At 38.5% G+C, this 21,184-nt stretch overlaps 1 protein-coding gene across 4 annotated transcripts in view; it reads right to left on the reverse strand.

Moving 5' to 3' along the window:
• The window catches only part of ADAMTSL3 (ADAMTS like 3), a 170,718-nt gene that overhangs the window by 146,872 nt on the left and 2,662 nt on the right, over positions 1–21,184 (reverse strand). For 3 of the 4 annotated variants that reach the window (XR_014854291.1, XM_085070493.1, XM_085070492.1), the window contains exon 2: positions 20,566–20,657. Coding sequence is in view for 3 of the 4 variants with exons in the window: in XM_085070493.1 (XP_084926619.1) it covers positions 20,566–20,646 (81 nt within the window). In the remaining variant the exon portion in view is untranslated. Of the gene's footprint in view, positions 1–20,565; positions 20,661–21,184 lie in introns of all 4 variants that reach the window. The other variant, XM_085070495.1, reaches the window with a different exon arrangement.

The following is a 21,184-nucleotide window of genomic DNA, read 5'->3' on the forward strand; positions in this document are numbered from 1 at the left end:
ATTTTGGATAAGCCACCTTCTCCCAACACAGTAAAATGCTGTCAGCAAGCAACTTAGAAACCAATAGCTCAGCTATTGTTTGAATAGTATCTATCATTAAAAACTGAATCTAAGCTGCAGCTATAATCATATTCACAGCTGTAAGAAAGCAACTGCCTACATCATCTCTGCTGCTCCAACCATCCTGCGCCCATTCAAGTGCTCGGAGTCATTCCAGGGACTGCAATGTGCTTAAGATCACATCACCAGAACAGAAGTGCTCAGCCTAAACCTTTCTTCAGGCTGTTGGTTTGTACAGCTTTAAGCCAACACTGAAACAGGAAGAATAATGGAGATCACTTAGTTTTAAATTAAAATACTATCTTTCAGTCTTTTCAAAAGGACATTTCTGCCACCATTTTTCTTGATTAAATGTAAATACATTTTCTTTGGCATAGCTTGGGCTGCAGAGTGAGATCAACACATTTTGAAATTTTTTTCTGCACCTTCTAGAATTTATACTAGTGATTAAGCTTTTGGATATTTATCAACAATTACTTATGTTTTCTCTTGCTATTGTCTGGCTAAAAGATTAAACATTTCACTGAAAGGCTGCAGCAGTATTTAGCCAAAACTTCATTTACTTTCAAAACCCAGGTTAAATACCGACTCAACTTCTCTAAAAGAAATATGAACCCTGAAATTTTCCTTCTTCCAATGAAACTTCTTTAAACTCTTTGTTAAGCAGACTTGACCTCCTTTCCAAAGAACTGTTAGGATGAGCCTAAAATTTGCTCTAAAAAGAGCAGCCCTAGCAGACTGAAGTTGCTCCCAGTGACATCAGTGGCAAAGTTCCCAGGGCCCAAATCCATCTGCAGCATCAGATCATCCCTAGCAATGCAACATTTACTGTTAGGTCTGTGAGGAACACTGCTCACTCCATTCTCTTTAGTTTTGTATAAATAAGAGCCAAGGGGGAAAAATTCAGCACCCAGATAAGATAACCCCAGGGCAGTTCACCTCCAATTATTGTCAGAAAGTTAGTGACTGTGGATCAGATCCTGCTTTCAAAATATGCATTACCCAGTTACTTCCCCAAGTTTTTAGCTTAGCCTTGGGGAATGGGGAAGGGGCATAGCAATGTTTAGATCCAACAGAAAAGCAATTTTAAAGCATACAGATAAAACAAGCTATACTACTGATGGAAGATTCTACCTGCATGTCCTCCAAAGCTTGTGCTTTGGGGACATGGGAGGGGTTGGGGGATGTTGTCACTCTTTTTTTCTTTTTAAGATTGAATCCCCTTTATCAACTCTACTCTGAAATGAAACAGTGAAAGGAAGGAATATCTGGAAATGAGACAGAAAATACTATTTCACTAAAACCTCTTTTTAATACCTTGCAAGACAGATAGAGGTGACCGAAGTTTAAAAATATATTTTTTATCAATTCTTTCACCATATGATCCCAGGTAACCAAAAGTTGCAGCTAAAAAATCCTCCTGAAAATTAAAATAAAGCAAAAATTCTGGGCAGGTGAAACTTCATGGCACCGTTTTGTTAACAACTCTGCATAGCACTTGTAAGATGCCTTTTTTTTCACCTGGCCATGGTGTCCACAGTGGTGTGACAGCAGGATTCAGGATTTAAGGAAAAACACCCTCCATTATGACCAAACTTTTCTACATGCAGGTCTAAACACCCCAAGGAAGGCAATAGAGGTGGTAGCAATTTGTATATTTATATGTGAGCAAAATGGGACCTAGGACACTGTGGGGTACTGCAGAAGTTCTTCGCCACCATCAGATAAACAGGATAATGAGGGAAAGCAGGATACAAGACTTCCCACAATACTTAGTTCCCATACAGTATATTACACAGAGCTAAAAAATATACTTAGTTCTTATATGCTCTAGTACTATAGTACTATTCATCAAGAGATCTTGTGTGCCTCAAAGTTGTCATTTTCCTCATTTACAATGGCTGCTCTCAGGAGAGTCTGTGACTTCTGACTCAGATTTTCCCAATTCTTTTTAATTTAAATTATAACCTTAATGTTATTAATGTTATGTTATGTTAGTATGATTATTTATATTTAATTTCCTTTTGAGTTTTTTCTTTAATAGTGATATAATTTGAACTGACACAATAACATGCTTTTCATATACTTCAGTTGAAATTGTGCCTGAGGGCAGTGAAATTCTCATCCATAAGCTGCATGAAGAAAAAACTCTGGCACTCAGAAGCCAAACACCTGCTAGAACTAGTGGCGGATCCAGATTTTTAAGAGAATTCCTGTTGCATAATGAAAACACAAAGAAGGGAAATGTGTGGGGTGATGGAATGGTATTAAAACCACGGCACTTAGGGGAAAAAAAATGAATCCTAAACCACTATACACTTCAGAGCTAAATGCTGAAGATTTTGACATTAAAGTTGTTCACAAGTGCAATTAAAATCAGAGATGTTGTCATGTGAGGGAAGTTGAACAGCGACTCTATCATATATTGCAGGGCACTGCCATACCTTTCATTGCTAATGACAGGGAGTTTTCTCCCTGCCCTCAATCTCTGTACATCTGCTTCTGGTTCAGGTGGCAGGGAAAAATTGGCAAGTGTTCAGCCCCCAAAAAAGGCTACCCTAGCACTAGTAATTTTTCTTCATTGCATACTGTTTATACAATGTTGTCATCAGCAACAGTGTGGTGTTTATCATGAAGTAAACAGGTAGATGAAATGGATGGAATTGCTCTGCTACTGTAAAGGACTACAAATTCTCATCATAGAAATTGACCTGGAAACAGGAAAACTCTCAGCCACCAAGAACTGGAATGATTTCTCAGTGGGAAAATACATCTTTGCCACAACTCTTTTTAAGATCAAATAGCCCAAAACTCAAGTAGGAGAGCCCAAAGAGCCTGCAACTCAGCATCTTTGACAGATTAGGAAGATAGAAATCTTTTGATAATCAATATCTAGCATCACAAAGTTTCTCAATGACTGAATAGTCCTGTAAGTACCACAGGAGAGCTTGGGCTAACACTGCTCTTCATCCACCTTTCCAGCTGAGCACCAAGAGTGCCTGCTCCCACTGTGTCACCATTTCTTCAAAGAGGGGCTGGGGAGGGGGCTGTATCCCAAAATTCTACTTACAAAGACAGACCACCCTGAGTAAGAGTGTAAATAATCAAAATGGTTCTCTCTGTTACCTCTAGCTGATGAATCCTCTCTCACCTGGAAGAAACCAGACTGTAGAGAAATGCCCCAGCCAGATGTTCACTCCCAGGCTCACTTAGGATTTCCAACAGCTCAGCACTCGAATGCATTTCACACATGGTGAGGAAAACGTGATTTTTCCACTTTAGTTTTCCACTACTTCTGATAATTTCAGTGATATTAACCCAGTTCTTTGTCTACTCTTCTTTCTCCATTGCAATAAGTCCCTTTGCAGGGTTTATGGACTGAGCAGCCTTGCACATGGAGTTGGTCAGGCACATTTTCACAATAAGGAAGCAGTTAAATGGTCATGGTTCTGCTGTAGGAATGTTGGTTTAAGGCTATTAATAAGGCACATGAGGTGAATGCCTTTCAGCCAAGTGCCTCCACGTGCGCACACCTGTTTCAGCATGATTTTAAAAAGAAATTCCCAAAAGAAACTGTTCACAGAACTCAGTCTCTAAGTCTCAGATGCATTTTTGCAAACACTCTAGAGGTTTTAAGCTTTTTGTGCTTTTTGCCGCCAGGCAAAGCATGCTACTTCATAGTAAACCATTTTTCCCTAAGAAATTACTTTTGTCTTGTCATTCATCTGCCACTTTGAGATTATTGACAGGGAATTCCAGTATCTTCATTGTTCCCACCTGATGTGCTACTGCTGAAATGGTTTCCCTGACTGAGGCCCACTGTTCAAACACTGCAGCTCACTTCTCCAAGCACTCTAATTTAGCTACATTTAAACCTCAGCTTAACTATTCCTTCAGTCCAGTGATGCCAGTCTTGATATTTATGGTCCATCCATCTTTCAGTTTCCTCTCAGTTTTTGCAGGGGAGAGAGAGTGGTTGTTCAAGTGTATTTCATCTTTCTCTCCTGCCAGTGCAAGCATTTCAAGCAGGGCAAAGTTTTAACTGTGTGCTGCACTGAGCCAGACACACTATCCAGCATTAAAAATTAAATGCTAATTAGAAAAAGGTTCAATAACTGAACAGAAAGCAAATAATGCACCTATGTAAGAGGGCATACCATTAATCTGAAGATTGTTCCTTTCCTGGTCACAACTCATTTGCCAGCATTAACTGACAGCATTTCACATGTACACTCACTAATAAGCCACTACTTAGATTACTCTGCTTTAGCAGCAAACCCCAGAGCAATTAAAAGCTCACATGACAGGCACTGCAGGCATCTGTTCACTGACAACTGTTAAGACTAATGGTCATTAGTTTAATGACTCATTTTTGTTCTTCTCTACAATGTGTACAATAATGCTGGAGGACTGATATGGTGAAGGGGAAAGGGCTCTTACTGAGGTGAGAAAAGATAAACACAGGCCCTGCTGCTGGAAAGAATGAAATAAATCCTCTGAATGAACCGGAATTGCTGAAATGTTAAAAGACACAACTGAACAAGTCAGACATAAAATAAAAATAGAAACTGCTAATTCAGAACAGGGTGCCTGCTCTAATTAGGATAGTTTCAATGCTACAACTTTATCACCCATCTTCCATGTCCAGAAAAGAAATTTCATTAAGCCATTTAAAAATGATCCAGATGATAACAGAAAGGCATTTGATGAAAAAAAAAGGATAAAAATGGACAGCACTTAAGAACATCTGTAATTCAAAGGCAATACATTGTCTAGAGTTTTGGAATTTAAAAATGTATGATGCCCCATTAAACACTCTGCATTTTCTTTAAATACTTTAAGCACCAAGTGTCTTCCTTGTGACTGATCTCATTACACAGAATTTTTAGTCTTCTAATGGTCAATATTTCAAATGCAGCAAGCAGCAAATATAAGTGAGTAAAACAGTTATCACAGAAGGAGCACTGAAAGATGAGCCATGTGATTGTATTCCTACTCACTCATCTTGTATTCTCATTCGAGCAGCTCAGTTGAGTGAATTGCCTCACTGTGTGTGCATGACTCTGGGAACTTGGCCCCACATCACATCCACAAGACGTGATTTGCCAATACATACCACCTGCATTCGGAGGGAACGGAAGACCTTCCTGTGGAGGAATCTCTTCCCATCCTGTGTGGGTGTAGAGCAGCAGATGTGTATGTACAATGGATAGTTCCCAGGACAGATGAACTGAGACATGTCATAAGTCATGCACTGCTTTCCAATTATGATTATCTTTCTACAGGAAATTCAACTGAATTGTTTTACTCCAGAATATCACACTGGAGTTTGCGATGGCATAGCAGAGGGATAGTTGGATAAATGGTTTTGTTTCCTTCTCTTTGCCAGCAGTTTGAAGAAGCTAACTGGAGCAGGTGATAACTTTTCAGCAGGTACCAAGTTATTGGCATTTCACTGAATCTACCAGCAGCTAAAACTCAGAGATACTCAACTGAACATGAAACAGAGACTGTAGTTAAGGTACTGAAAAACCCTTCTGCTTTGACCAGTACAGGAAAGGTTCTGGAGGGACTGTCTGGTTTTGTTGCTGTTGGTACAATCAAATCTCTTAACGCATTTGCCTTGCACGCAAAATGAGCAACCAGCTCCAAGTGCCATGGACATCCTTTAGAAGACAAATCATTTGGTCTGTCCTGCTCCAGCCAAGTGGAAAACACCACTATTTTTCTCAGAAGTAGGATGACTACTAAGCAAAAGCTTTTCAAAAGCAGCTTTTATTTACTGAATTCTAAAAGAATACACATAATCTTGGGTTTTCCCCCTGAACTTGTCTTTTGAAAAACTATCATGCCTCTTGTAGGACATGGGATACTCTGCTCACTACTTTTAAAACCAGCAAGGGGAAATGTGGAGCCCCAGTACATGCCTTATGTCAAACCAATGGTGCAAAATCACCTACTCTTGTCTATCTAGCAGCTGCTCTTTTACCACCACCATTTGCACCTAAGGTTAAACAGAATTCTTGACAGCATAGTTTAATTTTAAAGATTTACAGAGGGGCACTATTCCTACAGAATATTTTTCAACGATTCCTGAGCACTTTTGGAAGGATCTGTGGCAATAACCTCCCCTGAATTTTCTTATCCGCAGTCAGCTTTTAGTTTGCCAGTACAAGCTAATGTGAGCTCGGAGGCCAACCCTAACAGTTCAGTATCTAAAGCTTTAGCATGGTTCCAGATTCTCATATGTTTGTCTTTAGCATTCTAAGACTTTTCAAAATACAGACAGAATCCAAGAACAATGGACTGTGCAAAGGGAGGGAAATAAATTCATCTGCCCTTTTATTTAATTGCAGAAGATTCCTTTTGCCCTGTGCATCTTTGACTTCTTAGAATAAAGACAACCATGACACTAGAAACTACTGAAGATGGAACCTTCACAACCTGGTGAACTTGCAGTGGTGTGAAATACTGTGATCTTACTGATTCAGTTGATCTATTCTTATCTTGCATAATTATACATTTCTTCACATTCTCCATTGCTTTGCAAATGGCAAAACGTATGAGTCTCACTCTCACTGTTAAGCCATGGTGCAGTTATCTGTGGCAGTATTCCTATTTTCATTTGCACTTTTTACAGCCCTGGTTTCCTCTGCACCCTACACAGAGTAAAATGCTATTACAAGAAGCCTAAACAGCATCCATTTTAAATAACAAAATCTAAATATAAATCTTAACCTGTGTATTTCTCTGAAAGATTGGCTGTACTTGGAATTATCAGTCCAGAACATCTCTATTTCAGAGCCCAGTCCTTTTGGCCAAGAAAGATGATCTTTTATCGTGATTATAGTGAAAAAAAGCCAACTTGCTGGCCTGACTCAGGCTGTAATTATTCTATGTCTTTATACAACCTTTTTATAGTTCCTGGTGGAAAGGCTGAAGGAAATCCTACGCATTGCACAAGGTTTAAAATTTTTTGCCCTCTTGCAGAAAATCATTCAAAAATGACTGAATGAGACTTGTCCCTTCTTTATAGGCTTATTCCTTTTAAGAGTTCAGAGAATGCATGCAGCAATTTCCCTCATTTTGTGTTACTCTAGCTTTAATAACAGAGGTACTGACTGCAAATTGTTCTATCAAAAAATACAACCAATTCCTCAAAAAAAAAAAAAAAGGCCTGATTATCTACTTATATAAAACCCTCAAAGAAGTAGCTACACACTTTAAAAGGAAGTATGGGACAATAATTAAAACTCCAAGTCAAAACTTCTATGCCAAGAAGATTTAATATGGTCTCTAAATCTCAAAATAGACCAAAACTCTTCATTTCTGCCATTTAAAAACATAGAATCATTCCAAATAACCTAAAGGCAGTAAGAATCCAAACCAATTCCTATTCCTATTCTAAATCATTGTGTTCTGTACTGCTACTTCCAGGGAGGCTGGGGGCCAAAGACTTGTAGGAAAGGAAGAGTCTCCCTCCCAGTTCTTTACAAAGTATAGAAACTACTTTTAAAAAAATCTAGTAATGTAACAGGAAACCTTGTACTTAAGTCTTCAAGTATACTGTGAGTGGACAAATACAAAATCAGGGCACCCCACTTAAATAAATAATCCACCTACTGCTACTAATTATATTTTTCTCTTCTCATGTAGATGAAAAACAGCCAATTTGTACTATTTTCAGAATAATATTCAAGGAACAGAGGAAGTTATCTACAGCAATTTTAAACAAAGTCAAAATACAGAAACCAAATTCAGCTTCAGTTGCAAGAAGTTTTCAAGAAATTAAAGTTAATAGAATAAACCCTTCTCTGTAAATCTCTTCTTATAATTTCCTTTAGTTAAAGATAACAACATATTGGATTTAAGTCCATACATAACATATCAAATGCTTTTTTTTTTTTACAGAGGATCTATTCATAGCAGCTTGTATTTGCAACATATGCAGCAAATTATATTATTAAACACTTAATCCCAATAAAGTTTAAATTTCACCCCTAACAATAAAGCTTGTAGAGTTCTTGCTATACTTGAAATCAGATTCTAGAAATAACCAATAAAAGTCATATGTAGGTATCATGACAATTAATAATTGAACATTTGACATATATTCAAAATACAGCTGCTTATATGGAAATGTTCTGGTGAAATATTAAGAACAATAATTAAATTTTTTGCGTTTGGTAAATGAAAAAAAAGTAAACACTGCCAAGATGTAGGAAAATAACAGCCAGGTGAGAGCCTTGCAATTCAGCTTATATCTGGAAAAACACGAACTCCTCTGTGTCCTTCAGAGCAGCCAGGACTGATCCCACTGAGAGCCTCTGCAGCTCCAGAGCCTTGAGGGAGAGCAAAGTACCACATCAACCCTCACCCAAACCCACGGGGGAAAATCCCTTCTGCAGCAGAGGTTCTGTGGTACTGACAGCCCAGAGAAACTGCCCTGGCCAGGACAGCTCTCCAGAAAGAGCAATGGGCACAGATGAGCTACACCAGCATTTTGAAAGCTGAACAGAACTTAACCAAGTATCAATGAACAGAACTTGACAAGTTTCAACACAAATAGCTGCACAAAGCAGTAAGTTTCTGAAAGCAAGATCCATTGTAATCAAGAATGTCCCCATAAATCTAAATTTTATTTCTACTCAGGTGCTCTGGATATTATTTCTGACCTAACTGATGTTAATTATGCAGCTCTAAACGGGATTTTTTTCCTAGCTGCTTTATTAAAAGAGTCAATTCCAACACAAAAAAAGATCATGCAAGCAGGCCTCTATTTTATAAAACCAATCCTGCCACTGCAAGCCTCAGAGCAGGTATTCAGCCTAGCAAAATGCATCACCCTTCAACATGAATCATCATTTCTCATTTTTCTCAACCCATATTCCCATTAGCTGTGCAAAAAGCTCTGGTTGTGTCTAATTTCTCAACTAAAACAATGCTGGGGTAAATCATTGTTTTATGCAGCAGCCCTGTAACTTGCATACAGGGAAGAGTCCATCAGGAACCTGCAGCTATCTAACACTTAATTCAGACTAAAACTCAGCTAAAGACAATCTCAGTTTGCCTGAGACTTTGTTAGTGCAATCACATATGCTACACATACATGTATTCTCATACAGCATACACAGGAACAAAGTTCAAAATCTCAGCAGTGAATTGAGACATTGCTCACCACCCCGAAGAAGAGAGTTACATTTTCTTAGGATTGTTAAATGCGCCTTGTGAAAAAATTGCTAACTTTTCTCTGTCTGTGGACAAAGGCATAGGCTCTTTGACAGGCAGCAGATAATTCAGACTTCACGGAAAGATGCAGATGTAATTTCTCAGAATAATACAGATGTCTTACTCTTTCAAATCCATCTATCCCAGACAGTGAAAAAAGAATTGGGTCCTTCATCACAAGAACAGGGTAATGGAACTGGACCTATCTCCTATCAGCTGTGGAATCCCATTATTAAAGTCAGTAAATTGCTTCAGTAAGATGAAAAAATTCATGAAGGTGTTCAGAGCAGTCTGATTTAGGGAAGAGCTAGGGAAGAACTAGCAGGTGCAAGGATGTTGCACTTAGAAAACTCTTTCTCAGGAGACTGGATAGAGTTGATGACATGGGAAACTTGGGTTGCCAACTTTCTACATAGTATATAACTCTGGGAAAATTAATTGGATTATAAAGGTCGAAGAGAGAGGCCAGCCCATTATTGAAAGACAATCTAATTGAATTTTGCCAATTTTATCTGAATGATTACTCTCCAGATGAAGAGCTAGTGCCGCTTTTTCACTGCTGCTAGTCTTTCTTAACTTCTCAGCTCCCTTCTTTCACAGACCCACGGGGAGCTAAGCAAGCACATTAGTGGAAATTTCCCACAACCAAAGAGTTGGTTTTGTGCAGCTTTCTCCACACTTATTGCAGCTTTTCTTGAGAGAAGATCATCTGAACTCAGCATTGGTACTCTCAGAGTAAGGCATTCATGAACAGAATAAGACAATATTGAGGGGTAGCAGTGGAACCTGAAGGTTGGCTTTGACTACTCTGACCCAGACATGCACATTACTGGTTAATGTTTGCATAATTCATCCATATTTTGTGCCAGAGGAATCTTACTCCATGAGTTAAATTTTATTCATAGCTCAAGTCTACATTCAAAATAAGACTGGGTTATTATGGAAGCAAAGACTTGTAAAAATTGAAAACTCCCTTTGAAACACATGCTTTCCAGTAAGTGCAGCTAGCAAAATGCAAAACACGGTCAACATTCCTACACCATGATGTCAATTTTCATATGCACAGACAAAATGCTCCTACATGTAGAAATCAGCTCTGTCTTCCTCACTGGTGGTGTGCTGGTGTTTCCCTCTTTTCACTCTCAGAACTGCACCATGCAGTGGAGAGTGCAACCCCTTAAAATGTTCAGAGACTTCTTCTGAATATAATAATTCTGGCAAAAAGCCACACTGATTTTTAAAAAGTGAGTTTCCATGCTCTGCTTCAGCTCTCCTGAAAAACAATGCACATGCTCTAAGGACCAGTTTTGATGTTTCCCTCTACAGCAGTTCAGAGCAATTCCTGCCAACAGGGATGGACCATAACACCTGATAAAATGGGCTTCAGTGACACACAATAAAAAAGTGACATGTAAAAAAATAGAAATCACTTCAACTTTTGCAAGGTTTATAAGCAACAGGCAAATTACCTTTATTATCTCTGCTTTTTTTTTCCGGAGAGACAAACGCGGCCATTTTTCAAGGAAACAGCTGCAGGCAACACTTTAAATGCCATCTGTCCTTAGCAGTTATATGATGAAGAGATGGATTGATTCACACCACACAACAGGAAATATGATAGCAAACTAGTTAGCACTAATAAAATTCAGCCTCAGTTTGCTTCCTATGGGCAGGTCTTACTCCAGAAAAACTTCCACTGATGTCTCAGGCCAAGTACCTGCAGACTTCACTTGTTACTCAAGCACAGAATGTTGTACTGTTCAAGTAGAAAGCTTGAGTTTTTCAAAGTAAGATCTCACTTGTGACACAGCAAACTCATGAAGGATCTTTTTCAGAACTGAGATCTTGTAGTGCCTGGAGTACAACAGCCCTCATACTATCACTAATTTAAAGTGAGCTTTTGCCAGACAAAGAATGGTGAGACACTCAACAGTACATTTGAAAAGGACTAGGTCTTTTCTTCAGGGTCCTCAAGGACTGGCCTTAATATTTGAAATAGTAAAAAAGATTAATAATTCCTGCATTTCCCCCATTTCTAAATAGTAGCATTTATGTGACACATTACAGATGGCTCGCAGAGGTCTAAATTCAGCAAGAAAAATAAGCAATTACAAACAAATACATCATTGGTGTCTGCTGAGGACATAACTCAGGCAAGTTCAAAAGATCAGAAAAAAAACCTACACGTTCTGTTATCCCAACTAAGGCCCTTCTCAAGATGGTTATCTACAGGAAGAAATTTTCTCCAAGAAAAGCTTAGTGTTCCGAGAACATCTCTGTTTCCTTTGGAGAAACTGTGCGAGTTGAGGGGTTTTAAATTAAAATTAACTCATAAATGAAAATAATATAAACAAAATTTTCCCTTTCATTGTCACACTGCTTAAGGGAAAAGCTTTAAAAGTTTGAGTGTTAAGAACAGGTGATGCTAACAGGATATTTGAAAGGCCCATGAGACTTACAACATTAACTAAAATGTATTTGCCCACTGATCTAATTGCTTACTAATTTTCAGATCTATTCCCACCAGATAACTAATGGCATTTTAAGCCCAGCTCCTGGCATTAAAAATACATTTACAGTTTCCTCCTAGCAGAAGATAAACAGCTGCATGGTAAAATTCCATACGTTAAGATAGCATTCTGGAGGTTTTCCTTATAGTTTTAACCAACCTATTGTGTTCCAAATTTAACTGAAGGAGGGAGGAAAAGGAAACGGGAAAAGCATTTGAGTGTGCAGTTTCACACTGAGGGGAAGGCAAGTGCTCTCTCATGCAGGGAAAATGTCTGGAATATTTGTGATTTGCAGAAGGACTGATCACATAATGAAAGTGGAACTTAAGCCAAGCTGTATTTAGTAAAATGTCAGAAGTTGTTCCTCTATTTATCTTGCTCAAGGAAATACTAGTGTTTGTTTAAAAACAAGCTATTCCAGCAATTAAGCCTGAATTTCCTTGCATACTTTAAAAATAATTCTAAAATTAAAAAATTCGAAATACCAGAAACATCCTAAAAATATTTGCATGAAAAAATCAATAACAATGTAGAGATGAAAAAATATTCCAGGCAGACACAAAGAAGTTTCAAATGTAAGTTTAGAACAAGTTCTTATGTGCCCAGGACAATCCTCCAGATACTCCTGGAGTTTGGAGAATGTATTTCTTCGTTAATTTTTAAATGAGGAGTCAGAAGTGACAGTAGGCCAAGGATTGGTTCAAGTTCAATGATCCTCAAGTGCAGCACCAAGGAACACCATAAAGACCTAAGAACAGCTGAACTGGTTCAGACCAAGGAACCATCCAGTCTGTTAGCTTCCAACAGCAGCCAAGAACTGGGCACCCAAAAAGCAGGTCCAGAGCAAGAATGCTGGAATATTTTTCCTGGACTCACTCTTCCTAGCCTGCTGTGGTTCTTCTATACAGTACTATGAAGTGGATCTCCCCAGCACTCATCCTGTCTCCCTTGAAATCCATGTAACCTTTTACCCAAAAAGTAGGGAAGGAATGCTAAATATCATTACACAGAAGAAAGCCACCTTTAATTGTTTTCAATCTCCCTCCCAATAGTTTTATTTCATGGCACTCTGTCCTTACACTGAAAGAAGTTACCAGCTGATTCCAGCCTTTCTGCCCCATTCATAAAGGGATCTGAACTGCATACAGAACACCAGCACAGGCAAATCAGGAATTCATACAGTGAAAGGATGATACTCTTTGCTTTGCCTTACACTTTCCTCTCATATAATTTCCTACCATTCAATCAGCACTGCTAACTGCTGTCCTATGAAATTACTTAGCTGAGAATCACCAGTCTAGAGGAAATATGTAAATTTTTTAGTCACATAAAGCACCTTATATTCATATAAATAAAGTTATAAAATCAGGGGACAAAACCAGAGCCTATTCAAGCAGTCTTATCAGTTAGTGGCTTTAGCCAGATGCCCTACAAAGCATACAGCACACACAGCCCATCTCTCCAGGGATAGATGTATTCTCTCTCCTGCTTTCAACAAAAGTGCTGATGAGAGCAGCTGATAGAATCCATAATATGTTGCATGTACCTTGCAGTTTACAGCTAGGACATCACCCACCAAGCACTCAATACTCAAGCACTACTGTGCTATTGGGTTTTTCATCCATGTTACTCAACCAGAGAAAAGTTTAAAAGTATTTGAAGACTCAAGAAAACAAACCACCAAATGAGTAACAAGACCATGAAAACATCTAATAAGAGAAGACTCCCAGGAGAGGAAGCCAAATCATGTATTAGCATATTTCATTTGTTATACATCTACAGAGAGCACTGAACTCGTTCAGCCTTCTGCTTCCACACCACTGCTACACCACAAGAGGCTGCAGTAGTTCAGAAAGCAAAGAAAATGTCCATCAGAAGAGGCAAATATGAATTTATCAAAACCAGTACTTGCACTGTCCTTTCACATTTCTCCATCCCAGTAGATGGCCTGAAACAGCCACGTATACAAGCAGGGAAATTGCAACAAAACCAGGGAGGGTTGGAGTTAGTTAATTTCTTGCTGAATAGGCCAGCTGGGAGTAAAGCCAGTTCCTGCAATCCTCTCAGAGCTTCAGCAAGGTGCAGGCCAGGAAACACTTAATGTGAGAGACTGAGAAAACACAATCCCTTACTCTTCACGTTCTGCAGCAGTGCAGGTGTGTCCATGTCATCTTACTTCTCTGATTCTAAAAGGCAGATCAGGCAGCTAAAACTGTCCTCTTTACACCTTGATTTACTATGCAGTGAGCCTCTATAGCTCCTTTCACATACACACACTGTAAATGTTACCCTGTTTTGCTTGCATGCACTAACAGGAGACAATCCTATAAATTTTATGCAACTTCAATTTTTGGCAAAGCACCTGATGACAGAAGAAAACACCATTATATAAACACAGAAATACATGATTCTGCATACAGACAAATGCTCCACTTACTTAAGGCTACAAATCAGCTTCATTAACCAGCTGGGACCTCCCACCAGGACACCAATGACAACAGTTAGCATACAACAACAATCTAATAACTGCAATCATAAATGCAGTTTTAATATTGTTTCACAATTTTGTTAAGCTGACTTGCTTTCATTATGTTTCGAGTGCATCCAGAAGCATGACAAACTGACAATTCTTGGAAACCACATTTCTCAAAACAGACTGAAAATATTGTTTCCATTTTCCCTCCATAATGATGTTAAATCTAATAAATATAAAATTAGAAACAGAAATAACATTGTTGCTAAACACTTTATGTAATATGCTGTCTGGAAGGGATTTATTAGGCCAAGTTCTCAAAAACTGCCCTCCCTTTATAAACACATGATGCTTGTACTTGCACTTCTCAAATATTATCAAATATGCACTTGAGTACTAGAATCTACACACCAGAAAGCTATTATTTCAAAAGAATTTTAAGGGTGAAAGTTTTCATTTAATCAGTCAAATATGATGAAAAATACTTAGCCAGACTATTTAGAAGTGCCTAAGGCACCGAATGCCTGGCTCCCATTAGATTAATTGAAATTCACCTTGCTACTTGTTTGGAAAAATCCAGCTAAGCACTTATCAATGCAATTGAGTACTTAACAGTGTTTGTGTTTAACTTCTCAAGTCTCACTAAAAGTCATCAAAACAAAGACTTCACAAACCCTTCTGAAAATACTGCTCTGTCTGCATTGTTTTAGCACTCTTTTGTGGCTGAGGTCATCCAAAAGGGAGTTCATACAACTGTCCTTCTCCTTACAAGTTAGAGTGATGACATTTTGAAAATCTGACCCTTAAATGCAAGAGCATTTGACAGTCTATAGACTTCAAATAATATCAAATTGTCCCCTTATGGGCAAGAAAGTTATGTGCATGATTTCAAAACCTAAAGGAGTTATTGTCTACCACTGACAATAAAGTGAGGGCACAGAGCATGTCAGAACTGCAGTGCTGTACAGCTCCTATGTGGGTCTCAGTCTCTCCAGAGTTGCCAAGGCTATATCCAATGTCCTTTCTGGAATGTTGTGCTCACTATCAAACTGTACTTCAACAGCAAACCCATTCTTTCACCAGGCACAAACTCTCTCTGCTTTGCAGAGATTTTGCCCAATGAGAATTACACTGGAATTGTTCAAGTGTGACTGCATTGGACTGTTCTCAGCCACAAAATTATCATCAGTATTATCAACTGTATAAAACTGGAATAACACATAGACATGACCGTAACGTACAACATTTGCACAATATGATATAATTTATACCTGAGATTTCTTGCACAGACTTACAATACAAACTAGTATAGAGGCACAATAATAGATCTGTTCCTACTATCACTGAAATTACTATACTTTACTACTTCATTGCAGGCCACATTAGAGCTCCTGGGGATTCAGGTGAACATGGAGAAATGTTTAAAGAAAAGCTTTGAGCCAAAAAACTGAAGATAAAGACAAATATGCGAATCCTACAGGTTCTAGAAATAACAGCAAGTAAAAAATACTCAGATTTTGAAATGCATGCTCTTTTGAAGCAAAATGCATTATTTTGGATGGCTAAATATTGAATTCTGGAGGGACAGTAAGAGCTTTAATATCAGTACAATCATGTACATTTTCTGTGATGCAAAGGAAGGAATGGAATTTGATGCACTGAGCAAAAATGCCACCTCAGTGCAGTTTATGCCCCAATTTGGTAAAGAATATGAAGGATCCAGCTGCACCAAGCAGACCTGAATGAGTAATTACCAGTGACTAAGCATTCAAGTATCACCTAAAACCAAAGATCATCCTAGAGCCATTCCTTCATTTCTGTACTACTCTTTCAAGAGAAATTAGAATCCACTGATAGTTAGAGATTATTCCTATTCTTGAGGCTTCTCTAAAAGTGCCAGACTCTCAGATATCTGGTTTTGGAAACAACAATTTGCAGCTCTACACACAGCTGATCTGAGAATTTCTGCCCATCTTTCAGTGTAACTTCATGAGAAATTATCATAGTAACAAATAACTTAGAGGTGGCTTCATTGATGACATCTGTACTCTTGCTGATCTCCCATAGCTGACTTTAATTTTTTTATGAGTACATTTTAAAAAATAAGTATTCATACATAGTTTGTGTCTCCAGTCACAAGACACATGCATCAATTTTTCAGGCAATTCCACTCTTGGATTGTAAACTGGGGGTAACAGCAGTTCAGATTCTATGAGCACTGACTGAGCAATCATTACCAGTCATAAATTTAAAGCACATTCAGAAACTGAAACATAAGTTTTCTGGTAATGCAGTCATTGAGTTGCAACCTTGTCACAAGCAATGAATATTTTAAGTCAGACTATTTGCGCAGTCTCAGATGTGTTATTTGTCTTTAGAAGCAGCATCTTAATCTTCACACTAAGAATAAAACCACAGGCCTTTTGAGGCTGATGGCAAAACTCCAGATGGGTGCAGAATTGCCACCTGCCTAGAGAAACAGAAAAGTGCTTCAGATTTACCTTGAGACTTGCCAATCTCATCCTGATATTTCCAATCAAAGTTACTGGAGACTTAAGAATGTTGTATGGCATGTAGTTCATAATCTATTTTCTGGACATCAGTGTCCAATACATTCAGTGACTGTAAAACAATAATCCAAAGATTTTCCACACAGATGGTCTCCAAGTCCACTATGTCATATAATGGACATCAGATTTTTGGCCTTTCAAAGCTGAGCCTTAAAGACACTTACTTTGTTGGTAGTTTTTGGCAGATTGGTTATGGCAGAATCATTTTGAAGACAATAATGTTTTCAGCGTGTATATCCTTCATTTCCAAAATATCACAGATAGTTAGAAAAGACCATAATGCAGGCAGGGATCACAGGAACATAAATCATGGAAGCAACCAACAGTTTATGAATGAATATATGACCTATGAAACTTTCCCTTCCATAGAAACCAAGACCTAATGCTTCTTAAATATCCAGACATGGTGTCTTTGCTGTTATTCCCTCTGCCCACATTAGCAACCCCATGGTCTTTGGAGGCAAAATGTACTCGCTTGTAGAGGGTTTAATTTGGACTGTAGGAACCTACGAAAATATCAGCATATTCCTGATTTGAAAACAACATCCCAGAGAATAAATCTAAAATGAATCCATGTGTAAAATTCCTGATGATATATATTTGCCCATACAAATCTGCTAGCCATCATTTCTTCCTGCCAGTAATCCATTAGGAAGACTATGAAGATATACAGTCCTACATACATTTCATAACAAATACAACAGCATCTAGCTGAATGGTGCAATAAAATATCATCACAAGGTTAAGGAAGAGTTGGTTACCAGGCTGAACATTCTGCCTTTTCAATTACCAAGATGAAGCAATATGTACTCAAGAGAATACTTCAAAACAGCAGAACTGAACTTGGACACTTCTACTGTGTTAGCTTAACCATCTCCTAAAATCTGTAGTATTAATAGCTCTCCTGCTATAACGCGAGGAAAAACAAGCCTTTTACACAATATTTAGCAATAAATACAAGGCTAGGGATGTAGTTAAAATTCCTAAATACATATAATCTGTAGAATACAGTAACTTCTTTGGATAGAATAATCATTTAAATCTTTAGAAACAATGAATTATTCCATGCTGCTGCTACCATTTGATAGAAAAGTATCTTGTTTGTTTTCAAGAAAAACATACATATGTAATTTGCTTGTATTACCATTGGCTTTAGACTAATGCAGTTACATTAATTTCATTTATGTTGGCACATAGGAGAAAAGATCAGCTCTATACTTGCAAAAGAACACAGCTAAGGCTTCCCCAAAAGTCATCTCTTCCTGAGTGATTTATGTCACTGCTCTTGGTCACTGAGCAAATTTAACAATCAGGCAGCTCAGCAATGCTCAGGGGTAAACCATTACCTGGGTTATCCTAGGAAATTAATTTACCTACTAGGACAGCAACTAATTTGCCATTGACAAAATTTTGTCAAATTTGAGATGCAGCACATCTGTAAGGGCAGAGATGATTTTGGAGTCTGGCTAAACACCACAGTGCTTGTTACCATGCTGTGAAGAATCACAAAGGCCTCCCATAATCACAGGTAAGTCCCATTGCTTCTCAGGAGCAGCTACCTCTTTTTCACAACTTCTCATGTTAAAGTTTTCTTTGCATTACATTCATACCACATTCCCACCGCATTCTTTTTAAATGGTCATTACTTTATTTCGTACCTGCCTCAAGCAGGATGAAATTAATCAATTGCTCATAAGTGATATGACATAGACTTGTGACCTTGCCCAGCATCCAATTGTTTCTAATTGATTAGCTCCAGACATAAGCACTTTAATAGCCAAAAACAGCAGAAGCGGAAGTTGTGGTACAATATTAGGGTAAAATGACTGTGTGTGGTCCATATAGTATGGCCCCAAGCAACCAATTAAAGAATTAATGGTTATTGGATACCAAAAATGTTATGTTAAATAATATGAAATATCTTTAATGTGCCTAAAATTGTGATAAAACACCTAAAACTTAGGAGCAAAAAGGCCTCCTACAAGATTGGGGTTAAGTGCTAATGACTCAAATATGCCAAAGAGATTACAGTATTTTAAAGGACAATCAAGACCATAAAATTTGACCTGGATTGAAATGTTCAGAAAGCTACTCACAATAGCCAATTGATTACTACAATGTGTTTGGGTTGTTTTTATTACAAAGAGACAAGTGAAGCTATGCCAAACCATTAGTGGAGAAGAGGAAACTATGCCACTACTGGTTCCAGCTCTGCAATAAGAAAAATATGAAAGAAAAAAATACAAGAAAAATACTGTAAAAGCAAAAAATAGTCCCTTCATAACCAAAAGGCCCAAATATGAAATTGACATTTCCCTTCTCTGAGCTGCTATTCTCATCTTGAACAGAACTATTAAGGGAACTTCATAAACTACTTTCTGAGTGCTTTATAGGGCTGGTTGTTACAGCATCACTCAACTGCTTGCACATGAAAACACAAGCTGAACAGACACAGCAAACTTGTAACATTTTTGTCCTTGCATAAGAAACATGCAGGCAAAAAAGCAGATCCCACTGTGGCCCTGTCTGCTCAGACATGTGTTCAATGTACTGCATTTTAGTGCACAATCAATACAAATGTAAATTTTTACTTTAATGGTGAGTCCTTTACTCAAGTAACCAGTGTAGTGGTTAGCTGCACCCCCAATCCACAGAGAGGAGGGGTTCACCAGCTGCCAAGCAACTCATAGCACACAGAGCACCCAGCAGTGCTACTGAGGACACATTGGAGCCCCATTCCCACTACCTTGAACCACAAAGTCCACCCTAAATTGATCATAGCTTACTCAGCTGTCTAGTACAGTCTCCTCAGTTCTTCATACTGTTTTTGATTTTACTTTTTCCTGCTTTGTTGTCCTTCAATTCAAAATTCTTCAGGATGTATGTTTATATATTGCCCAGTACATCAGGATCCATTTTTAAGCATTGCAATAGTACAAAAAGTACACAACAACATTGATTTTATTTAAAGATTTCACTTTTTTTGTTGGAAACTACTACAATGCTTAAAAAAAAGGTTCCTATTTATTAAAAAAATAAATATCAGTTTATTTAGCCATCCTTTTCTAAGGATTTCTGGATTTATGTGTATTTAAGACTGAAGAATCCCTAAAAGATTTTGTGCTGTGGGAACTATCAGTATAGGGAATGACATACTATAACAACATCTCTGCGGCACGCCAGCACACCATATTTCTTGAAATACTCACTTCTTGGAACTGATTAGGCTCATGTGTCAGGCAATAGATCAGATGGCAGCTATGGTTTTCCTCCATGGTTCCTGTACTCATGGAATACTTGGAGCAAAGACCTTTTTGGCCCACCTTCCCTGCCTTCTGACTTCCAAATGCTTTAGATGTTCCTACCCAGGTATTTCTATAACCCCAGTCACTTACAGTATCTTAACATTTATCAGGTGCTTAAACCCCCAGGGGCAAGGCTGTGCTGCCTAGAAAGACCCATGGCAATAAACATCTGGCAAGATCTCCCTTTGGTCCCCCTTTGGTAAGGTCAGGTAGCATACATTGAGGAAGAGAAAGAATATTCATTTCCCACATGGATGTCTTTGAGGGTTTGGTGAAAAGAAAACCTTCTCATTGGGAGCCTTTTAATTACAGTGCAGTTCCTAAAGCAGCTTTCTGTTGAAAAACAGTAATGCAAAGTGTGCAGCAAGATCACCTGACACAGGACCAGGAATGACAACAGCAACAAGTTCATTACCTACCTGTAGATGAGCATAGAGAGCAAAAGCAAGCCAAGTGATCTCCCAGGAGAGCCCAGTGGCTTTAGGGCTGGCCATCCTCATGCCTTGGGGCTCTGCTGAGAGAAATTGTTTCAAGTTACAAACAAAATCAAGTGGGCTCCGCCAGCATTTCAATGACTAAAGCAAACTGGGCCGGCGGCTGGAAGCAGCGCAATGCAAACACCGGAGTGCTGTGCTGGCCACAGCAGCAGGCGCAGCGCATGCCATGAGCACAGCCTGCAGGGTGAGGCAGCTCCAATTAGGGAACAGAAAGGGATCAGATGAGAGGTTTGGGGAAGCTGGCAATAATGAACAGGTTTGATGATCTCCTGAATTTAGGAGGACTTATCAAACTGGGAATATCTCCTGTCTTGATCTCTGGAAGGTAAAATCTAAAGAGCATAGAATTTTTTATGTACTTTCCAGCACTTTCACCCACTCAAAGATGAAAGCCCAGTCCCAGGATTTCAGCAGTCATTTGCACTGCCTTTGAAAGCTCTGATCATAACAGCTCAGAGACTAAATAATCAGGGCTTAAAGTTAGAAAAAAAAAAAAGTCCTCAATTTAGGTAGCATCACAAGGCAAACATGAAGCTGTCAA

This window comes from Lichenostomus cassidix, chromosome 10 (assembly GCF_008360975.1).
Source record: "Lichenostomus cassidix isolate B80296 chromosome 10, HeHo_3.0, whole genome shotgun sequence".
NCBI lineage: Eukaryota > Metazoa > Chordata > Aves > Passeriformes > Meliphagidae > Lichenostomus > Lichenostomus cassidix.